We start from the raw sequence: 24,498 nt of genomic DNA on the forward strand, positions 1-24,498 counted from the left end.
CTCATCACTGTTGTGTTTTTGTGTGATTTAGATTCAGTTGAAATCAGATGTTTGTTCCAAAAAAAGAGGCTTTGAAATAGTTAAATATATGTTATTATGGGCAAATAGGAGCTATTGGACATATAATTACAATATATAGAAAAAAAAACCATGAATAATAAGACACATTAATATTATAAAAATTTTAAAAAAAAATCTAAATTTTAAAAGTATAATAAGAATTTGATGAACTTTCTTTACTGAACTTAATTCTGAACCTATTGAAAGAACAACCAGCCATGTTCTATTGTCTACCAAAAACAAAGTAATGTCCCTTATTAATCTGTCAGGAGCTATTTTTATATCACAGTTAGTGAGAGCTAAGTAAAGCCGCATGCTGGACAGGAAGTGCTGCCAAACAAAAGCTAGGTTTAACTAATCCTGTTGCGGACTCTTTGTTTGGGTTGGTCTGGAATAGAGCTAAAAGGTCCTTATAGGTTCAGTGTGACTGGGTTGACTTATGTAACACTAAGTCTTAAATGACACCTAAAGATTACTGATCCTAAGAAGATCCAAACAAAAGCAGCACCATTACACAAACAGTTGGTTAATGTTTACTGACTTATATTAGAAACAGATGAAGTAGTGGCACCACAGCTTTGATTATCAACATCAAAGCAGAGGAAGAACTAACACACCTATGTCATCTAAACCACATTCCAGTTCATCCACTTACCAAAGGCTTTCTTCATTGTGACCAAAGACAGGTCAGTGTATATTGATTAGAGCTGCAGGGCAGTACGGGTATATCGAGATTGTATAAATACATCCACTTTTCTATTTTGGCGATATCAAAAATGACAATATTGCCTATATTGAAATATATCTTTTTTAAACTGGTTTTGATTTATACAATGACACAGTACAAATTACATTAGGGTTGTGAAAAAAAAATCGATTTCACGATATATCGCAATTTTTTTATCGTTTTCTTTTTTTCATTTATTTTTTTTCTGATTTTTAATCAATATTTTTCTTATTGTGTTTTTAACATTTTTGTGCATGTGTGTTTTCTACTGCTGGAGACACTGCACAGGCTTTTTATTTTCATAAAATCTGTTCAGATCAGTGTTTAAACTGACACCAGACAGGGCTCGAGACTGCCACCAATATGGTCTCATATGCAAATGTTTTTTCAGTGTATGCGAGTGAAAATTTTAATCTGGTCGCATCCGTGCGAGTTCATATAAGGTGACGTTGTTTTATACAGAGTGGCTGAGCGCTTCATCACTTCCCACAGAGTTCACCTCTCTCTCTCTCTTTTAAAATGTTGATTAAATGTTATAAAATTTGTGCAAAACAATAAAATAAAAATAAAATAATAAAATAGGCTTTCACTATATATATATATATGTAGAACACAATTTACAATGAATTTATAAATGTTGTACAAGTCGAGGTTATGTACAGAATTTTACATATGTTGATATACACACACATATGCACCCGGTTATACAAGCACATACATATATATATACAGTACATGTACACAAACACCTACATAAGTATGTATTCATACTATAGATACATAAATGTAATGGGACAGTGGGGTCTATGGGGGCTGGAGGTCGTTAGAGTTCCTGTCACAGCAGTCAATGGATCTTGCACATTGCTGGACTTCCCTGAGCAGGTAGGGGAGTTTGTGGATGTCAGACAGGTCTTTGTGGGTGTGTGTGATCAGGGGGAAGTAAGTGTCTCTGAGGTCCTGGTAGCTGGGGCAGGAGGTGAGGAAGTGCAGCTCAGTCTCCACCTGGCCCTGGGTGCAGTGGGTGCACAGTGTGTCCTCTCGGGGGAGCCATGGAGGGACCAGAACTGATGGACTATGATGCCAGGCCAGATGTTCAGCTGTGGTTCTCTCAGGGCAGAGGTCTGCAACCTGCGGCTCTGGGGCCTAATGTGGCTCTTTGACTCTTTTGCAATGGCTCCCTATAACTTCTAAAAGATTTTTTGATTTATATATATATATATATATATATATATATATAAATCAAAAAATCTCTTCCTCACCCTCCGCGGGCGGTCTCTTTTTTCCTCCAAGCTCGGGTACTCTACCAGAGGCCTGGGAGCTTGAGGGTTCTGCGCAGTATCTTTGCTGTTCCTAGAACTGCACTTTTCTGGACCGAGATGTCTGATGTATTTCCTGGGATCTGCTGGAGCCACTCCTCCAGTTTGGGGGTCACTGCCCCGAGTGCCCCAATGACCACGGGCACCACTGATGCCTTCACCCTCCAGGTTTTCTCCAACTCTTCTCTGAACCCCTGGTATTTCTCTAGTTTCTCGTGTTCCTTTTTCCTGATGTTGAAGTCGCTTGGTATTGCTATGTCAACCACAACGGCTTTCCTCTGCTCTTTGTCCACCACCACAATGTCTGGTTGGTTCGCCATTACCATTCTGTCCGTCTGTATCTGGAAGTCCCACAGGATCTTGGCTCGGTCATTCTCTACCACCTTTGGAGGTGTTTCCCACTTTGACCTTGGGGTTTCCAGCCCATACTCTGCACAGGTGTTCCTGTACACTATACCAGTCACTTGGTTATGGCGCTCCATGCAAGCTTTCCCTGCCAGTATCTTACACCCTGCAGTTATGTGCTGGACTGTCTCATTGGCCGCTTTGCACAGTCTACACCTGGGGTGTTGTCTGGTGTGATAGATCTGGGCCTCTATTGCTCTGGTGCTCAAGGCCTGCTCCTGTGCAGCCATGATGAGTGCCTCTGTGCTGTCCTTTAGTCCGGCTCTGTCTAGCCATTGGTAGGATTTCTTGATATCCGCCACTTCAGTTATGTTTCGGTGGTACATCCCGTGTAGGGGCTTGTCCTCCCATGACGGAACCTCCAGCACCTCTTCTTCTGTTCCCCATTGTCTGAGACATTCACTGAGCACGTCATCTGTTGGAGCCTTGTCCTTGATGTACTTATGGATCTTGGATGGTTCATCCTGGAGAGTGGCTCTCACACTCACTAGTCCTCGGCCTCCTTCCTTCCAGCTAGCGTACAGTCTCAGAGTGCTGGATTTGGGGTGGAACCCTCCGTGCATGGTTAGGAGCTTTCGCGTCTTAACATCTGTGGTCTGTATCTCATCCTTTGGCCAGCTTATTATTCCTGCAGGGTATCTGATTACTGGCAGGGCGTAGCTGTTTATTGCCCGGGTCTTGTTCTTGCCATTGAGCTGGCTTCTTAGGACCTGTCTTACTCATTGGAGGTATTTGGCCGTAGCCGCTTTCCTTGTCACCTCTTCGAGGTTGCCATTTGCTTGTGGGATTCCGAGGTACTTGTAACTGTCCTCAATGTCTGCTATTGTTCCTTCTGGGAGTGAGACCCCTTCTGTGTGGACTACCTTCCCTCTCTTAGTCACCATCCGACCACACTTCTCTAGTCCGAATGACATCCCAATGTCTGCACTGTATATCCGGGTGGTATGGATCAGTGAGTCGATGTCTCGCTCATTCTTAGCGTACAGTTGATGTCATCCATGTAGAGGAGGTAACTGATGATGGCCCTGTTCCTGAGTCGGTATCCATAGCCAGTCTTGTTGATTATTTGGCTGAGGGGGTTCAGGCCTATGCAGAACAGCAGTGGGGACAGGGCTTCTTCTTGGAATATGCCACATTTGATGGAGACTTGTGCAAGTGGCTTGCCATTGGCTTCAAGGGTGGTTTTCCACAACCTCATCGAGTTTGCAATGAAGGTTCTTAGAGTCCTGTTGATGTTGTATAGCTCCAGGCATTCAATGATCCAAGTATGTGGCATTGAGTCGTAGGCCTTCTTGTAATCAATCCAGGCAGTGCTCAGGTTAGTATGTCGGGTTCTGCAGTCTCGAGCGACTGTTCTGTCTACCAGGAGCTGGTGTTTGGCACCTCTGGTATCTTTGCCAATTCCCTTCTGAGCTGTGCTCATGTATTGATCCATGTGCCCGCTTATCTTAGCCGCTATGGTGCCAGACATGAGCTTCCACGTTGTGGAGAGGCAGGTTATTGGGCGATAGTTGGATGGGACTGTATCCTTTGAGGGATCCTTCAGGATCAGGATTGTGCGCCGTTCGGTTAATCATTCATCTCTCAGCAGCTGGTTCATTTGTGCTGCCAAGCGCTCATGGAGTGCCGTGAGTTTCTTAAGCCAGTAGGCGTGTATCATGTCAGGGCCTGATGCTGTCCAGTTTTTCATACCTGAGGCTCTTTCTTGGACGTCTGCCACTGTGATGGTAACTGGATTCTGTTCAGGGAGGTTGCTGTGGTCCTCTCTCAGATCCACCAGCCACTGTGCATCACTGTTGTGTGCTGCCTCCTTCTCCCATATGCCTTTCCAGTACTGTTCAGTTTCCAGCCTTGGTGGGTCTGCTCTGTTATTGTTACCCTGCCACTGAGCGTACACTTTCGCTGGTTGAGTTGCGAACAGACGATTTACTCGTCTGGCTTCGTTGTCTCTCGTGTATCTCTTTAGGCGGCTGGCCAAGGCTTGGAGCCTTTGTTTGGCAGTTTCCAATGCTTCAGGTAAGGGCATCTGGCTGTACCTTTTGGGTACGTGCTTTTTCATTGCACCTTTCAAGGCCTCTGTCAATTGACTCACTTCCCTTAGTGCTGCCTTGATGTTAGCCTCCAGCCTTCTTTTCCATGGTTGGTATTTCATCCCATGGTTGCTCTTACGATAGCCAAGCGTCTCTAGGATCACTGCTGCTGTGGAGTATATCAGCTCATTGGTTTCAGTGATGGTTGATGTAGGAATTTTTTACAGAACCTATTAATGATTAATGACAATCAAGATATAACAATTTGTTAACCTAAAATAAATCACGTTGTGCTGACTCAGCACCTTCCCTACTTCACCTCCTGCAACATCTACAAACCATCAACTTTCCTGCACCTGTGACAAACCTTAAGTTTTAAATCCCTGGTAAGATATCTAAACCAACAAAAACACTATTCTAGAAGAAAATAGAGATTTTAAATGTGTGGGAACAGATTCATTTAACCACCAATGTGCTGGTTAAATATGCATGTTTTATGTGTGGCAAGAAATGAGTGATTAGCATGTGTTGAACACATGATCGTTCTGGTAAAATTTTATTGAGTTAAAATGATCAAGATTTATGTCATATATCACCATTTTGAGAAAAAATATTGAGATATGAGTTTTGGTTCATATCGCCCAGCCCTAGTATTGATACATATGTCTTTGAGCTCACACTACAGATGTCCCACTAATGGACTACACCATGTCTCTCACACAGTGGAGAGCTGTGGATAAACTTCTTAAACAAAGTAAATCATCATGCAATGTTGGTTGTTCACAGTACAAACAATATGGAAGGTTGTAAAAGGCAAACATGCTGGTCGACAAGTGAAGACATCAAAGCGTCAAGTCAAAAAAACTTCACCTTGTAATGCCTGAATTATTAAATAATTGACAAAAAATTCCAATGTTTTTAAACTGGAGCCTTTATTGGTCCCTATGAACAACCAAAAAGTCAAATATCAATTTCCATTCATGAGTTTTAATTTGTATCATATTTCATACATCTGGTCTCAATGCTCAAATATTGTTTTAGTTTAACATAATAAATAACCAACATGTCAACTAATTGGTAAATCCATACATACATACATACATACATACATAAGAACATTTTTAGTGCTGTTTTCTTGCAACAATGAGATATTGACTAATGGAACTGGCACAGTGAAGTCTAGAACAGTGATTCTCAACTTGTGGGTCGGGACCCAAAAGTGGGTCAAGGACCTGTACTGGGTGGGTCGAGGAAAGCTGGGCAAAAAAAGAACTACTTAATGTCTGTCATGTTGGACTTGTCTTTTATTTTGAAAGAAACTTTTCTTTTGACAGGCATGCTGTGAAATGCATGTTGCAGAGTAAAAGATATAGATTTATGTTTTTTTTTAAAAAAAAAAATATATATATATATATATGCTTGTTTTCAACAGCTAACTTTGAAAAAAAAAAAAAAAAAATTTGGTTGGTTGAATTAAAATAAATAAATAAAATTGGGAGGCGATTGGATGACGAGGCAAAATGTGGGTCCCAGGGTGAGACGAGTTGAGAACCCCTGGTCTAGAACATATAATATTTTACTTATTTTTCCTCATTTTGTGGATCACAAACTCTTTATTTTACATGGTGGTCGGCCTGGAAACGCTTCTTGTCCTTGTTCAGACAGAGATGCATTTCTCACAGTACACATGGCTTTCACAGTGCTTACATATCTGTCTGTTTCTCATGCTAGTTTACCTAATTATGTCATTTAAACATTTATTTAGTTTACTTGAAAAATAAAAGACTTTTTGTTCTTGATATGTAAAATGCATGAAATGTAATAAAATGGCAATTGACTGATTTAGTTACATGTCCTCATTTACCTGCTGATATCTGATAAACCATTTTCAACACGGTTATTACTAAAACAGATTATGAAATATAAACTAACATCACACTGCATCAACACAATAACTCTTCCTATTGATGTTTCAGTAAAAATTTGAATGTTTTTCTTACCTTAATCTTTTCACAATTGGAAAAAAAAAAACAAACAAACTCTAAAACCACCAGTGCATCTTTCTAATCTTGTAGATTTGCTAAAAAAGACTGTACTAAACTAATTACTGCCCCATGGTGGATTATCCTTGTATTGCATATATACAGTATATAATATATACAGTATAATGTAACCATGTCGGAAATAAACTGAATAAATAAATAAATAAATAAAAAATAAAAATACTATAACTAAGAAAGAAAGTTATAAACTGCCCAAAGGAAATGGGCTTTACAGACAGAAAAGCTAAATGAAAGCCATTATTAAAACCTAAACAGAAAATAACAAGGTTCTAAAGTATAGCATTGGGGACATGGCTGTCATTACATCTTCAATAAAAGTTTACAGTGACATGCTGTACACTTGTTATTCCATCCATCAAAAGGATGTTTGGGGATGACGTCATTTTTAAGATGATAAAGCATTTTTGAAAACAGACATGAGGTCAATGACATGGCCTGGAAATAGTTCAACCAGCAAAGCTGATCTGGCAACAGCAAAATAGTCAGAGAAAGTTGGAGAAAGATTGATGAAGAGTACGTTAGTCATATGTATCAACATTCCTCAGGGTTCACACACTTTTTTCACAGTGATTTTTCAAAATCTTTCTGAGATATTTGACCAAATTTCCATGACTGTGTTCTAAACTGCTAAGATATTTTAAAAGACCATTAGACAACAATGAGCCTTTCCCGTGTACTCATGTAACTAATGAGATCTCATGATTTCTGCTCAGTGATGCTGTTCATGTGCAGCACTTTCACTTTGAGATCACGCTCAACATCTTTGGGTTTTAATAGATTTTAAACATTAAAATAAAATAGGCTATATTTCCAAAACAGTTAAATTATTCCGTGATTTTTCAAATTTCATAACATTTCCAGGAATTTCATGACGGTGGGACCCTGATTCCTGATAACACCTCTGAACAAGTGCAGTTTTGGAGACGTGAATATTTGAACATTTACATTTGATCTTTTTTTACTTCAGCAATGTTCCCTTAACACCAGTAATACTACACCAGCAGGGGTGTCGGACTGGGGGGGTAAAGGGTACTGAGTACCCAGGGCCCAAGGCACAGGGGGAGGGGCTCAGAAGTCTGTTTTATATGTATGTACGAAAATGAATTTGAAACATTTTTAGATTATTTTTATTGTGTTATTCTGTGTGAAAATAAGCTGTTAATCAGTTTTCACACTGCATCAGGTCTTATTATATATGTATATACATTTGTGATTTTAAAATAGGGTCACGACCCAAGAAAGATTGGGAACCTCTGGGTTAATGTGAAGAAAAACAAAAGCTTATACAATAATGCAAAAATACTAGCATAGTTTGAGTGAAAAAAACAAAGTGTACATAACTTACAGTAGGACCCAACAAGATGGTGCTACACCCCTGCCCACAAGTATCAGGTTTTATTTTATTCACTATCCCTCTCTTTAGCCACAATGTAGATGATGCCTCTATTCTAACAAGCTAAATCTGGACCTGACACAATATTTTAACTTCTGTTACAAATACGTAATAAGTAAAAAACTATTATAAAGTAAACTCAGCAAAATGATAGTTATCATTTCAATGAAATATTTTTAAACCTCTGTAGTCACATGCAGGTGTGTGATCATCATCATCATCAGTTAGCCATACCTTTCACATATCAACACTTTATTACAGGTATTTAAAAATCACATCCACACAGTTTAACATCACCTGTGTTTTTATTATTTATACAGTATGCATTGTTATTATTCCAATGTTTTCTTGTATTAAAATGATTCAGTGATGCAGATCTGATCATATAACAAAACTGATGACAATATGAACAATGCAGGTCTCAATAGGAGCAAACAGAGACTATGGGGATTGAGACTGTGGTGTTTAATGTCTTTATATTATTATTATCATTAATCTGTAACTAACATCATTTACACAACAAAGACAACTCCAGAAAAAGGAGAAATGCATAAAGATGTGATGTTTTCATCCTCAGGCAGAGAAGTGAAGCTTTACTTCAGGATGGTGTCTTCATTTGCTGTGAACAGAGATGATCATCATTAGAGTGTGTGAGTGAGAGAGAGAGCAGCTGTACGGTTGATGAGAACGTTCTCCAGTACCTTCTGCTAACTGCTTGGCGATGCGTTCCTGCTCCTCACGGACCTTCTTCTCCTCCTCCTCAATCCTGCGCTCCTCAGCTGCTATGGGCTTCAGGTTATCTGGAAAAGAACCAGTCATTGTGTATTACATAAACCAATATAAGCTTCATTTTTACTGTGGTATTTTGTAGGGGTGTCCCAATAACAGCCAGAAAATGAATATTGGATTTTTATCGGACTGCAGCTAAAATCTCCGATATATATTATATTTATTCAATTGTAGAGTACTGTAGATATTATGAAGGTTAAAATGTAATTGGTTAATAATAAATGGGTCAGTTTTGCTGTTGCTGACTATTGTTCTCTGTTTGAGCAACATCACATGATCAAAGCCTTTTATAACATTCCACACTACATAATAAGTAATAAAAGTATGTATGATTTCTGCTGATATCGTATTGTATCGGTATCGACCAATACTCAAGGAATCGTATCAAAAGTGAAAAAGTTGTATCGGGACATCCCTAGGATTTTGTCCCTATCTGCCCGTATATAATTAAATACATTGCTACGGTAACAATAACCAGTGGAAAACTACAAACTCATCATTCTGCAGAGAGTGTGTCTGAAAAACACATGATACGGTACTTTGTGACCCTGTGCACAGAAAATACAGAGACATTAAACGCTAAAACATAATTTCCACATAGTCTTGATAAATCAATATTGGACAGAGATAGTGAAAATAATGGAAGAGGTCAGAATTAAGATTCCAACTAATTTTGAGATTTTGTATCTGGAGATATTAAAGACTTTAAACATAAACATGATGTTAAATTACTGAGGATTATGACGTTGGCCTGTAAAAAAGCAATAACCAGGAGATGGCGCTGTGATCTGATGCCTACTGTTGATGAATGGTTAGATGTAATGCTAAACATATGGTATGGAGAAATTGATAGCATGTTAAACTAAAGAATGGCTACTATATGTTCAACAACATAGACCTGACTGTGTCAGACTTACAGAAATCTATTTACGCTTTTGTAAATAATTTTTGTATGTGTGATGCAAATTTGAGGACAGTTCTCCTTTCTACAGACGCTGTTTAAGTTTTCTCAATTACATCCTGGTTCTGAGCTACGCTTTTTTTCCCTTTCAGTTTATTTTCTTTTTCTATTCTTTTTAAATACAAGTGTGGACATTTTAAGGACAGTGAGTTTGGAATATGTAGTTGTGTTTGTCCTTGAACACTGTTGAAAACAAAAGAAAATACTATTTTTTTAAAAATGCTACAAAATTGTAAAGAGCTTTAATAATTTGTCCACTTTGAAAGACTAACCCAGTGTTTTTCAACCTTGGGGTCGGGACCCCATGTTGGGTCGCATGGAATTAAAATGGGGTCCCCTGAAATGTCTAGTAATTAAAATTATATTTTTACATTTTTTAAATTATTAGTATTTTTCAAATGAACACATCACACACAATAGATAAACAACCGTTATCTATACATAGGGTGCTTTCACACACGCCTCTTTGCTCCGCACTACGCTTCCTCGGATACTTCTGTCTTTTTGTGATATGTGAAAGGTCCCTGGAACGCTGGTGTAGAGCAAACAAACAAACTCTGGGCCTCTAAAAAATATAGTTCTCGGTTCGCCTCAAGCGAAGCATGGTGCGGTCTTTAACCATGTGAGAAAACAACTAGGACCAAACAGTCGAAGGAGTAGAAGATGGAATTTGGGACTTTTCTGCTTGAAAGGTAATTACTGCTGCTTGATTTACATTATGTATGATTTGTTATTGTTACACTAGAACTCTGTGGTGCATGCGTTCATGTGCGCGCAGCAGCCTCCGTGTGGGTACTGTAAGTGACACTGAGTTGTTGCTGCTGCTGCTGAGGTGTGTGCACAGAGAGAGAGAGAAGCCCTGCAGTGATATGCTTTTAACAGAGCATGTTATATTACTGTGATGTTGCTGTCAGACTAACGTTAGCTTGTTAGCTCCTCTTCCTTTGGAAAACATAGGAGGAAAAACCAAATATAGGACGTAATGGGGCGACTGTCAGTAGTGACAGGGCAGTGCCACGTGGTCACGGCATTGGAGGTTGAAATATTCTGTCCAATCGGCGACCGACCGTTTTGCCTGCGTAACGTTGTTCAGAAAGTTTGGTGCACTTGGCGAATAGAATGTGTTAAGGCAGACCAGATCAAATTAAAGTGCAACAACGTTGCAGATTCACCGCCTGAATCGCACCAAGTCCACCGACCTGTGTGTGAAAGCACCCTTAAACTCTCTCTAATAAAAATATCCAAGGTGGTGCATCCTGTTAGTTGTCGCTTTGTGCACTAATCCTGGCTACTCTGTATTTGTAAAACACTTTCATAAACATGATCAAAAACTCATTCTGGAAAAAAATGTCTCTGGGGTCGCCGGACATTTGTGATATCAAAATGGGGTACTGACCCACAAAAGGTTGGGAATCTGTGGGCTAACCCTGTAATTTCAGCAACTTTGGAGCAAACGTCCCAATGTTTCTGCAGTCTAACATTTTATTTGATCACAGGGCTGAGTGCACTAAATGCCACACATGGTAGGATTTCTTAAAAAACACTCACCATATCTCTTTTTACCATAGAGGATACCAGCAATAAGAGCTGAATACCTGGCTGTCTGCAATAGAAGAAAAAGAACACAATATTAGGACTCAATTTGCAATGAGAGTGGTTGGTTGCAGATTAATCTCAGTCCTTAAGTTCCACACAGACTACAAATACAGACCATTAAGATAGTTAACCTAAGTATATTTCCACTTTATGATCAGTCATTTAAGTTTTCCTACACTAGTGACAATCAATATTTGTATGGCATGCTGTCCTCGATGTGGAAGTGAAGAATAGCCTTAAATGGACTCAGGCATCCAACAATTTACCATCCGATAGGAACTCATGTTGGTGGTAAATAAAGATAAAGGACGATGGGTCTAATTGTAGGACGCATATGAACCACTTTTTAAAAAACACGCGTTTTGGCAGGAACTAAGAATCTAATGCACGTATTACTGTTTTCCTGACATTTTAATTAAATATAAAGAAAAATGCCTTGATAAAAGATTCTGGTGTCCATGTGGGCCTTATGTGAAATACAATAAAATAACTAGGAAAGCTACATTTATCATTAGAAATCAAATTAACTACTATAATGATCCATGTATTAATGTTATTACATTTTGGCTGTTTTTTTTTTTTGTTTGAATCCACACAATCTACTACACACCAGATTGTTATTGATAGTGTTTATTTTTATATTCTTATTGAGTTGAAAATGTCATACCCACAGTAAGTGTTGAGATTTAAAGTCAAATAAAAGCATTGTTATTTTCACTTAAATTTTTGTGTGTGCACCTTTTTCCTTTGAAAAAAATATTGTCGTCATTGTGACCTATTCTGGTCCATCATATCACATCATATATATCATATCATAATATATCATATATCAAACTCAGTGCCTCATCCTACCACATTGGCTAGTAACAAGAGAGGAACTCAGAGCTAGGCCTGGGCCAATAATCAATAAATTAATTAACCGAAAGGTAAATGAAAATGAACTCGGTAAGTTTTCCGGCGTCTGTATATTGCCATATTCATACGTATTTGGTGGCGCGTATTAAACGGATAACTCGTGTAATTTCTCACTCAACCTGCAGCATAATTACTCTAATATAGTATTCTTAGCAATCTTAGATTTAGGTAAATCAAACAGTTATAGTCTGGTAGATGTGGCAACTCTGGACCTACTACGTAGCTTTGGATTGCTACGCCGGCTACACCCAGCGGCCTGTGAAGCAGCGGCGCCTTGTACCTGCGGTGTCCGCCAACGGAGGAGACGTTTATTGATACGTTGTTTATTGATAGACCTGCGTAAGGCAGGTCTATTGATACAAAAATCAATAGTCCCGGGGTTCTATTGATACGGAAACTAGTGTTTTCTGGACCTTTTATACATAAGTGCCTGACTCAAGAATTCTTCCTTCCGCTGCCGTGGGTTCGAATCCCACTTCTGTCATATATATTTTTTCATTGTAAAATATTTAACACAGCAAATTCCACCTTTAAAAATCCATTTACAAAAAAAAAAAAAAACCTTACATTTTCGGGAATTTCCTGGTTTAGGATTAGGGCTAAAATAAAAGGGTTAGCGGGGAAGCTAAAAATAAATGTGAGCTAAAATAAAACTTATAGAACTTTAAGTCATGTGATGCATGTTTCACGTCACCTAAACTGGCCAATGAGGGGTGCTGCGTATGAATAGCTGGCAGTCTATTTCAGTTGCACTTTTAAAAAGAAAAGTAACTATTATTCCATTTACTATAGAACCAGAATTTAAGTGAATAGGCTTTTTCTTCATTTGTATTAATCTTTTATTTATTTCATTCAAGATTTATTTTTAGTTAAATTGCATTGTTTTGATTAGTTTATCAAAGGATTCTTTTGACAATGAAAAATAAAAGGAAAATATTTTCTAGTTTTTTCCCAAAAAAATAAACGAATATTTTTCAGTCATCATTTGTCTACAGTCCCATTTTGTATAGAAAATCGTGAGAAAACCGTATTGTGAACCCAGTATCGTGAATCGAATTGTATCTGGAGTTGAGTGAATCGTTGCATCCCTACATGTTGTAGATGTTTCCCTCCTGCACATCAGAATCAGACACATTTACCATAATGCAGAAAGTCTCATAGTGAGCCATTCATTCCAATCTGATGTGTTAGGGAGCAAGAAAACATCCAAAACATGCAGAACTGCGGCCATCCAGGAATGAGTTTAACAGCCCGAGTCAGAAGAACTGTAATAGTCTGAGAGTTCACAGGACTCAATAAGATGAAACATTTATTACATTATAGAGTTGTAACAAAACTCAGTGTAACAACGCACGGTGTTAGATCGCCATTAGTTTTCAATGATTCTGGTGTCAACGCAGTAAGTCGTGTCATTGTCATTTAAATATAGTATTAAAAGCAGGGAAAGTTATTATCGTTTACGTAAACAATGTTAAACTCACCAATACGTTTGTATGTTTTACCAGCTTTAATGTAAACATATTAAATAGCGCTTCCAAAGAAGCAGCTAGCTGGTTAGCGCTCTCTGAAGGACGGCTAACGCAACACTCACAACAAGGATTTTTACTGACAAATAAAAATAGGTTCAGATCATGGGTTTAGTAACTGTTCAGTAAACACTTACCTTAATCAAAGGCGAAACTGCAACTGGAGGAGCCATTATTCACAGCAAGCTAACAGTTAGCAACAGAGGTCACTTTATCACCTGCTTCTTCTTCTTCTTCTTCTTCTTCTTCTTCTGCTGCTGCTGCTGCTGCGTCGTCGGCTTCTTTTTCTTCTTCTTCTTCGCTGTTTTTAAACTGAGGTTGGAAACCGAGTTGTTGCATTAGCGCCCCCTGCTCTTTACACGTGTAGCTCCATAGATATATTTATACTAGATTTCTAAGTGTAGTTCTATTATTCCAGTCTACTTTAGGAAATCTATCAGAGATCTTCTTCCTTCTTTATATCCATAACAGCGTTTCTGTCTGGGGTCCTGTCTCCATTCCTCAAGCTATATTTTGTGCACTTTTATAACGTTTGTCAAGTTATGTGCAGACAACCAATCACATTGTGTGGGAGGACGACTAGCAGGGTTAGGGTCAATTACATGGTTCAATTACAATTCCGTCTTCAATTATCCATGTTCAAATACAACTCAATTACGATTACGATGACCTGCATTTTTTTTTTCTCAATTATAACTAAAATTAAAGCTTTTATTTTTCAGCTGAAAGTCAATTACAATTACGTTCCCAATTACTAAAGTTTGAATTCAATTATTCACGATTACTGAGCCTAAAATATACACCCTCTGTATTAGCTTTCTGTTAGCATCTCTTATGATAACGGGTCAGTTTTGACCCATGTCTTAAAACAGCTGTAAAATACACTAAAAACATATTATTGATCATCCAGTTCACTTCTCATCTCTTTGGCTTCCTAATCAATTTAAATGTTGACATTAATATTTTTGGCGTGGGTGTCTGAGTCTTTTTTCTGCCAGTATAGCCCTTGATTTCTATTTTTTAAAAATGGTAAAATGATCCTCAAGAGAACTGACAGGTAGTGGGAAAAATTTATATGAAACATGTTTTAATAACTGATAACTATGTATGTGTAAGCCATAGAATTGTAACATGGTTCCACAGGTTTGTGTTTCATTAAATTGTAATTGACACTTTTTATTGAATTTCCATTCCAATTACAATTACAAAGTTAATTATCTGAACTCAATTACAACAGCAACATATATTTTTCAATTACAATTACAATTAAAATTAAATCATAATTGTAATTAATTATCAACAGTTGGCCAGATCAAGAACACTCTCCAGGAGGTAGGTGTGTGTGTCACAGTCAACAATCACCAGGGGGAATACAGAGGGTTCACCACCAGATGTACATCACTGGTGAACCTCAGAACCTGAAAGGCCAGATTATAGTTTGCCAAACAACATCTAAAACAGCTTTTATAGTTCTGGAACAACATTCTATGGACAGATGAGACAAAGATCAACTTGTACCAGAGAGATGGGAAGAGAAGAGTATGGAGAAAGAAAGGAACTGCTCATGATCCCAAACATACCACCTCATCAGTGAAGCATGGAGGTGGTAGTGTCATGGTGTGGGCATGTATGGCTGCCAATGGAACTAGTTCCCTTTTATTTACTGATGATGTCACTGCTGACAAAAGTAGCAGGATGAATTTTGACATGTTTCGGGCGATATTATATTCTCATATTTAGCCAAATGCTTCAGAACTCATTGGACGGTGCTTCATAGTGCAGATGGACAATGACCCCAAACATACTGCCAAAGCAACCAAAGTTTTTTTTAAGGCAAATAAGTGGAATATTATGCAATGGCCAAGTCAATCACCTGACCTGAATCTGATCAAGCATGCATTTCACTTGATGAAGGCAAAACTGAAGGGAAACTGCCCCAAGAACAAGCAGTAAGTAGAGACAGTTGCAGTAGAGCATCAGCAGGGATGAAACCCAACATCTGGTGATGTCTATGCCTTCCAGACTTCAGGCTGTCATTGACTGCAATTTGATTTATGATGGTAAAATTTGTTCCATTACTTTTGGTCCCTTAAAAAGTGGGAGGCACATATACAAACTGTTGTAATTATTACATTGTTCACCGGATTTGGATGTAAATATCCTCAAGCTGACAGTTTGTTTCATTTCAAATCCATTGTGGTGCTGTTTAGAGCCAAAAAGATGAGAATTGTGTTGATGTCCCAATATTTATGGACCTGACTGTATATATATATATATATATGTGTGTGTGTGTGTGTGTGTGTGTGTGTGTGTGTGTGTGTGTGTGTGTGTGTACTGCTCACAGTGGAGAGTGTCTCAGCGCGTTTATTGACACCATAATCTGCATTTATTATCATAAATAAAGACAACAACAAACATAGCATAGCCTAGCAAAAGCTTGTAAGAATATTATTTTTTTTTAAATGTAATTTATTTTCCAAATGTAAAAAGCACAACTTTTAAAGCTTTAGGAATAATAAACCTTTCAGAAAGAAGCATTTGTCTTTCTTCTGCTGCTGGTGTATAAATGTGTGAATAGGTTTGGTCCAGAATACATCAGTGACATGTTAGTCAGGTATGAACCCAGCAGGTCTCTCAGATCTATGGACACAGGTCAGATAGTGGAGCCCAGAGCTCACAGTAAACAGGGTGATGCTGTGTTTAGTTGTTATGCTGCAAAGAAGTGAAATAAATTGCCAGCAGAGCTGAAGTCAGCATCTAATGTTAACATTTTTAAATCAAAGTTAAAGGCACTTTTTTCTCAACTGCGTATGATTGAGAGGGAGATTTTTGGTCATTTTGTTGATGTATTGTGGTTGTTGATGATTTTAATTGATTTTACTGATGATTTTAAATGTTCTTATTGATTTAATTCTGTTGAATGTTGTATCATGTAAAGCAATTTGAGTTGCCTTGTGTATGAAATGCACTATACAAATAAATTTGCCTTGCCTTGTGCTGAAATTAAACAGATCCTCTCAGCAAAGTTTTTTTTCGTACAATTAAAAAAAATACCATAAAATTATTTCAAAATATTTTTTATTCCTTACTTACAAAAACAAATTTACAAATTGTAAAAATATGATACATGTAAACATTTCCTTACAAACTAATTTTAACATCACTGAGAATTGAAAAAGATATGATCGAGCACATGATAGTTGAACCACATCATGTCACATGTAATGATGAATGGTTCTATCATAAGAAAAGTGGGTAAAGGGCACACTTTAAAGGTTTTAAAACTTCAAATCTTTGGCCTCAGAATATTCTCAAATGAACATGACTTTGGTGCATCACTATCTGACATATTTGGAGTATCCTGGCCTGGTTCACCCTTTAAATGTGTGAAAAGTCAATGTTAGTTATTTAAGTAGTGTCTGTGAACGTCTGTTAGCCTGAGAATAAACTGCAAAATTGTTTATTTATTGCAGTGATGTTCAATCCTGTTGTGTTATGATCCTCATTGATAAACAACCATACACCAACAATTGGAAAATGTAGCCGTTAGTATCAATTCAATTACTTTCTGCTTTTATTGATTACCTGAAAAGTATGGGGTGCCAAGTGTAAAAAAAATGTATAAAAGTTGTAGCTAACACATTTTCATTATTTATCTCACTTTTCTCATATTTAGCACATTTTCCTACATTTAACACAACATTTAACCACATATACAGAGGTAAAAAAAAAAAAAAGCATTAAATCTAAATACTTAAATCTAAATCTAAATGGTATATTTTATATCTAAATGTTAAATCTATATCTAAATTTTCAATCTAAATCTAAATGTGATATGTTATATCTGTAATAACTGTGTTGCACTGTTGTGTTGGGAGTGTAATGTGAAGGGCAGCTCGTCCACCTGCCAGGACCTCACGCTCGATCTCTGCCGCTGGGAAAGAACCAGCCATACATATCACCCAGGCAAGCATCGGTGAACGGTGAAGAGGTGGGTGGGAACGGCTGTGTGTCTCTGCTTGTGTATTGGTTGAGGTTACAAGGGATGGGTTCAATTAGCATATGTGCAAAACATTTAAGTTCAACATTTAGATTTAACGTTTGACATTTGACATTTAACATTAAACATTTAGATTTAGATTTAACATTTAGATTTAGATTGATCATGTAGATTTAGATTGATCATGTAGATTTAGCATTCAACATGTAGATTTAAATTTAACATTTAAATTTAACATTTAAATTTAACATTTAAATTTAACATTTAAATTTAACATTTAGATATAAAATTAAGCATTTAGATATAACATGTAACATTTAGATTTAGATTTAAAATTTAGATATAGATTTAACATTTAGATATCACATATACCATTTAGATTTAGATTTAAATTTTTAGATTTAATGCTTTTTTATACCTCTATATATGTGGAGAAAACCTAGTGGAAATTTCAAGCACAACTGTTATGATTGTCCTAACTCTGACTGAGGTGAGTCATCATATTTGGACATTTGATCATAGTATATGTTGATCTATGCTTGCTCCCACCTGCCACATGCAAGCACTTAATGAAATGATCATACCCACACAGATGAAATTAAACTGAAATGTTAGTTTCAGGAGCCACAGAGAAGAAGTCAAAGCTATTGCTCTGACGCAGCCTAAACGTTGGTCTTATCATGGACTCTGACCTGAGTCTTAGTAGGAATATAAAAGCTTTATTCACCAGGAAGAGATGCTAGGATATAAACACTGATAGTGGAGCAAGATGTAGAAAATTGTGAACTATTATTTAAAAAGAAGACAAAAATAACTTGCTGAAATTATTACAAGGAAGTCAAGGACACGGCAAAGCGACCTCTGAAGAAGACTGACAGTTGGCAGTCGACACATGTCAGGACATCAAAGTAAAACAGTTGTCTGAATAAATGAAACCCGTAACATATTGTACGTTTGAACTATGTTCACATTTTATAAAATTACACTTATTTGCTTTTTGTCCTCCTTTTACTGCCTACTCTTCTCATACATCATCCCCTTTGAAAATTGAACCTTCAAGCATCTGTTCTTTCATTATTAAAACATAAAACAATGCAAGTTTATTGACTTTTGTTAATCGGTGTGGGCGTTTCCCAAGCACTGGCTAAGCTTTTCCATTGTCCTTTCAGCCAATCTAACTTTGCCTCTATTCTTCAGCGAGGCTGTGTACTCGTTGGATTTCAGTTTAGAGTAATAGTCAGAGAACTTGTTAAATAGAATAGAAATGGGCAGGCCATTGAGGATGATGCCAAAGGAGATGCAGACAAAAGCAAAAATCCGTCCCAGAATGGTCTCAGGGTAGACGTCTCCATAGCCCACCGTGGAGATGCTGACCTGTGAGGGAAAGAGGAGAGGGTCAGCGATAATACGCAAACAGAAAGTGTATGATAGTCCTGTATTTACATATTTCTAAATCTTGTTTTTATTATGTATAATTCTAAATATGCTACTTTCCCACTGAATAAAATCTAAAGAAGAAAACTTTTTGATAGTGTGAAAACTAGAATTTAAGGAGCTCATTTAAACGCTCTGTGGAAGAGTCACCCACAGACTAAATATGTAGATCCTGCTATTTGACCAATACAATTCTTTACATTTAAACTCGTCAGGCTGGCGAACGCCATTAATAATCCATTTTGATCTATTCTGAAAGTGTGTCTACTTTTGCCTAAATAACAGCTGAGGCTCATTTAATACTTTAATTTCAGTCTCAGTCACATTTTCCTGTGCTGCAGCACAAATCCACACACTCAGGTTTGCGTACACTAGGTCAGACCAGACGTGAAGTCTGATCGTAGCGTACGATCACGTCAGAATTGATTAATACCGGAGCTCAAAAGCACGTCATATGCACAGATCTGAACGTATGAACAGTTAATAAATGAGGGTCTTTGAGTGCATCACAAACAACTCGACCTTGGTGATAATCTCCTGTAGAAACTTTGATATGATACAAGGAAGACATCTACTGTTGGTTTAACTTTGTAACATCATAAAAACAAATTTGGAATTGGATTAAATACAAGTCTCATGTCAGGAGAGTGAAGCATGTGTATGTTATTAAACATTATTTTATGGTTGAGCAACTGCTTGAAATCAGAAGACAAACACTTTATCACATTTTCTTTTCCTACTGCGAATAAAATCATGTTCTGAATTAATTTATACTCGTTATATTTAAGTCCATAAAGTGGAGTGAAAATGTGTTGCTGTTCCAGTTGTTGGAGGGCAGGGGCCACTTTAGACAGGGCTTCACATGACTAAATGTGAAGACAGTTAAAATGTCTGTAGAGACCTCAAGCAAACCAGTTAATGGGATTTTATGTGGGGATACCAAAAAAACATTGCTGTAAGCGGAATGAACCTAAAGTACTGAAATCCAGATTTTTACTTTTTCAGTTTGTCTCAGGATGATTGAGACTAAATATCCTTCTATTAAACAGTATCTCATCTCACCGAATACCTGACATACATATCAAACATACATGATTTTGGACTGTGTGGGGGAACCTGGATAAACCTGCAAAGGTAAGGTTTTTTGCACAAAGGCAGAGGTTTGAAATCATCTTGCGTTGATTCTGAGTTGTGGTGGATTCAGTAATAAGTGTTACAACATGTCGCTTGGCACAAGAGAAATCATTATCTCTATCCCACTCTGAGACAACATTGTTGTCCTTCACTCACAATGCTGTTCTATATGTCCCTCGTATTGCTTACTATCACAGATACAATCTGTTATTGTTGAAGTAACTGCACAACATACGGCACACACTGAAGCTCACGTCTGTGCATAGGCGGAGTTTGAGATTGTTGCCAGGGGGGGCAAAAGAAAAAATAGAATTAAATATAAAGATCGTCTCAAAATTTGCCCCAACGACAATGTGTGTAACATATACAATAAATGCAAAAATGATTTGTAACATAACTGATTACATTGACGACAAAAATGTGTGTCGTTGTGTCGTTTAAATGCTATTTACAAGAAGAAAGCAGCTCCGCTACTTTTTTTTTTAGCTCTGTGAGGCTGACCTTGTCATTAAACGTTTTTAGATTAATGTTGTAAATTCATGATAAAATCAGGCCGCTTTCTGTTTCGTTTTTGCTGCAGTACCATACATGAACTGCTGGATGCAGTGTCAACAGAAGAAGAACCAATAAGTCTCATGACTAGAGCGCCAAAAAAGAACTATTTTTACATATTTTGTACAGTCACTGTGTTTTATGACACAAAATGTTTATATATTATGCACATTATATTAAGAATGGTATTTTTTATTTTATTTGGGACAACTATAATGAACCTACCCCAGCAAACTCCACGTATGCATGTGTGTGTAATCCAGCGTATCCTTTGTAAAACTAAAAACTAAACTCTGGAAGAGCTTTACGGTCCCTGCTATAGTTGACATCATAGTTTTTAGGTTATGCAATTTATAAATGTTTCTCAACAAAATAAGACATTGTTGCTGCTTCCTCTTCCATCTAGTCAACAGACTGTAGGACAGTAGTAAAGGATGTCTGAGCCGCTCACAGGAGCTCATGTTTTCCATCCCCGTAACATTCACAATCATTCAGAGGATTATCATTTCCTTCCCCTGGGATTAGATGTAAGATTCTATCCTCTGCTCAACGAGGGAGGGGGGCGATCTGTTAATGGGTTTATTTATGGCAACAGGACGCACTGGGTGAATCAAAGTATTGTGTCAACACTTTAAATGATAAACTAAATTCACAACCAGAAAATTTCTGGTTGTGAATCAATGTTAAAATCCTCTCTTTGAACAAAGCTTCAAGCTTTTAATTTTTTTTACTAATAAAAACTGTGCTAGTCAATTTTTAATAGTTGTTTTTATGTAGATTTGAAATAACTAATGTTTGAGAAAAAAAATTCTCAAAATTTGAAGATTTTAATTCATTTGATAGTTTGGAGTTGTGTTAAGTTCTGTGGAAGGGAAGAGCTTTAGTTAAAGTGGGGAAGAGACTGGAATACCCAGAGAGAACCCCCACAAGCACTGGGAGATTGTACAACCTCCACACACAGAAAAGACCCAGTGTATACATCTAGAGCTTGAACCCAGGACCTTCCATGTGCTTACAATTACTCCACCGTGCTGCCAGTTTGTTGAATTCAGTTTGATAAATTAGTAAAATATTTTATAATTAGGTTTTTCTTTTTATGCAATTTTGAAAAACTGCCATTTGAAAAATCCAATTTCCTATTTTTGTAAGTTTTGCGTAAGTAATTAAAAAAAAATTATATATATATACAGTATATATATATATATATATATATATATATATATATATATATATATATATATATATACACTCCAAATGTATTTATTTAACTATTAATATTTTTTTTTTTGGACATGGTTAAAAGGAACTAAACAATGAAAATACTCACAGCGGCCCACCACCAAGCATGCGGTATGCTGGTGAAATTGGTCTGTGGCATGTCATGCTCCACAGTGTAAACCATTGCAGAGAAGGTAAAGATGCCCATAGCGATGAAGAGGAAGAGGCAGCCCACTTGCTGGTAGCACTGCCGCAGTGTGAAGCCAAATGCTCGCAGACCCGTGGAGTGACGCGCCAGTTTCAGGATGCGAAAGATCCGCATTAGCCTCATGATCCTCAACACCTGGCCCAGCTTCCCCACCTGTCCCACTGCCTGCATGTCTGCCTCGTGCTTTATGTAGTTGTCCTCACTGTCAAAGAACTCCAGGATGGCCTGTAGATACTGAGGCATGATGGCGATTAGGTCCACTGTATTCAGCACGCTCCTGCCAAAGGACCAAAGGTCAGGTGTGGATATCAGACGCAGCAGGTACTCCATTGTGAAGAAGGCGATGCACATGGACTCCATGTACTCCCAGTAGGTCTTCCCACTGAGATGACCTGATGCAGTGCTGTACTGCATCTCCTCCACTGTGTTGAGAGTCATTGCTACTAGGGAGACCAGCACAAACAGACTGGATGCCACAGCCATCAGCTTTGCTTTTATTGAGGAAAATGGTTTCTCCATCAGATTCCAGATCGCTCTGCGCTCCTGGCCCATGAACATGTCATGAAACAACTCCTCGTTCTCCTCGATCTCCACCTCTGCCTCCAACTCCCTCTGGATCTTCAGCTGCTGGTTCAGCTCATCCTGCCTCTCCTCAAAAGAGATGCGACAACAGCGATGAGTGTTCTTAATCCTCACACCCCAGTAGTTGATCTCCTCCAGGAAGTTTCGGGGACACAACTCATCCTTAATCCACAGAACTCCCGTCCTGTAGAAGTTGAAGATGGTGTGGAAGATGTCTGGGTCTCTGTCAAAGAAGAACTCATTGTTTGTCACAGTGTAGTCATCGCACAAGTCCAGCTTCATGCTGTGGTCAGTGTAGGTGGCCAGGCGTCCTATCCTGGTCTTGGGGTACTTAGCTGCCATCTTGTAGGTAATCTGGTAGGGCTTCCCACCTACATTAATGTTAATCATATAGTCCTTTTTAGAGAATGAGATCTGTTTGGAGAGGCTGAGCAGAATTTGGTCATCTTCTTCATCTTCATACTCTGCATAGATGTCATAGATGTCTCTCTTCAACTCCTGCAAAGAATTCCATGTTTTAACGCAGCTCTCCTTTGCTAAAGGGTAAACAAGCTCTGAGGGTCTTCGACCGATGCCTGAATCCTTCACTTTGTAGCTGGGAAAGAGACTCTGCCGTCGGCTCTGTATGCTGACCTTCTTGGTGCTGCCCATGATGGTGCCCCTTAAATTACAGCACAAAAAGACCAGCAAGCATTAGCATTGTCTATCAATCCCTTCACTTGAGGACAGGGCGCCTCATGGCCCCGTTAATGTTGCTGACTGAGAAGATCCTCATGCTTACTGGACATTTAAATACTATTATCCTCTGCTGAGCTGACGGGCTGAAATGACATTGGCTGTGTGACATCCAGACAAAACACACCCATTCTTAGGTTATAATCAAGGGATTTTTGAACACTGTAAGAATGGCTGTTTTGTTTTGTTTTTTAACACTGATGAAATATAGGTTTATAATAAAAATTGTGTATATTTATCTTTTTAAAATCAGTACAGCTTTTTAACCATCTTAGAAAAGTTTCAACAGATGACAGATGCAAATACCATAGTGCTGAATTTGATTTATATTCCTCTTAACTATTATTTCTTTACTATGAAGACTTGGATGAAAAATCATAATAAATTATGGCGTGTATGTTGATATCCTGCAGGGGTTTCAGATTCCTCGTAGTGAGGACAGACAAAGACGGCTTGTGGATAAATAAAAGAGGATAAGGGCTTTAAGCATTAGCCTACTTCCTGATAGGAAGGGGCATACAATTCTTTAGACATCTGAAAGAGCCACATCCTAGAAAAATACATCAAAGATAATGTTATCCTGGTGATAGAAAGTGTCACACTAATGTGAAAGACCAGCATCATAAAATAGGTTTCTTTACCATTAATCCTCTGTTCACACAACAGATTATTACCCTGCTGATTAACAACACAGGTTGATCATATACGGTTTAACATAAGGCCAGTGTCCATCGCGACATAAGCTTAATACTTTGTTCACTTTTGTGCTGGCTACCAGCTTTGATTTGGTTAACACTACCATAGATTTAGGTTCAGCTAAAGCACCAGACTTTCAGAGTAGTCTTTTTAGTGCA

The 24,498-nt window shown here is 37.9% G+C and overlaps 1 protein-coding gene and 1 long non-coding RNA gene across 2 annotated transcripts; both read right to left on the minus strand.

Annotated features, from left to right (window-relative positions):
• Positions 1–8,280: 8,280 nt before the first annotated feature.
• On the minus strand, positions 8,281–14,076 carry LOC114469822 (uncharacterized). Its single transcript, XR_003674803.1, has 4 exons — positions 13,919–14,076; positions 11,293–11,347; positions 8,696–8,794; positions 8,281–8,613 (listed from the first exon to the last, which is right to left on the minus strand). It is a non-coding gene; the product is annotated as an uncharacterized LOC114469822 (long non-coding RNA).
• Positions 14,077–18,894: 4,818 nt separating this feature from the next.
• LOC114469515 (potassium voltage-gated channel subfamily V member 2-like) lies at positions 18,895–23,560 on the minus strand. Its single transcript, XM_028457071.1, has 2 exons — positions 22,229–23,560; positions 18,895–19,155 (listed from the first exon to the last, which is right to left on the minus strand). Exons 1-2 carry the CDS (start codon positions 23,558–23,560, stop codon positions 18,895–18,897), a joined length of 1,593 nt encoding a protein of 530 aa, XP_028312872.1.
• Positions 23,561–24,498: the final 938 nt, after the last annotated feature.

Source organism: Gouania willdenowi, chromosome 9 (assembly GCF_900634775.1).
Source record: "Gouania willdenowi chromosome 9, fGouWil2.1, whole genome shotgun sequence".
NCBI classification, from domain to species: domain Eukaryota; kingdom Metazoa; phylum Chordata; class Actinopteri; order Blenniiformes; family Gobiesocidae; genus Gouania; species Gouania willdenowi.

Bases quoted from the DNA above. Each gene is read 5' to 3' on its own strand.
- LOC114469515 (XM_028457071.1), bottom strand. From the start codon at position 23,560: ATGGGCAGCACCAAGAAGGTCAGCATACAGAGCCGACGGCAGAGTCTC. The intron at 19,156-22,228 runs GTGAGTATTTTC...TTTCCCTCACAG, and splicing joins ATGCTTGGTGGTGGGCCGCT to GTCAGCATCTCCACGGTGGG.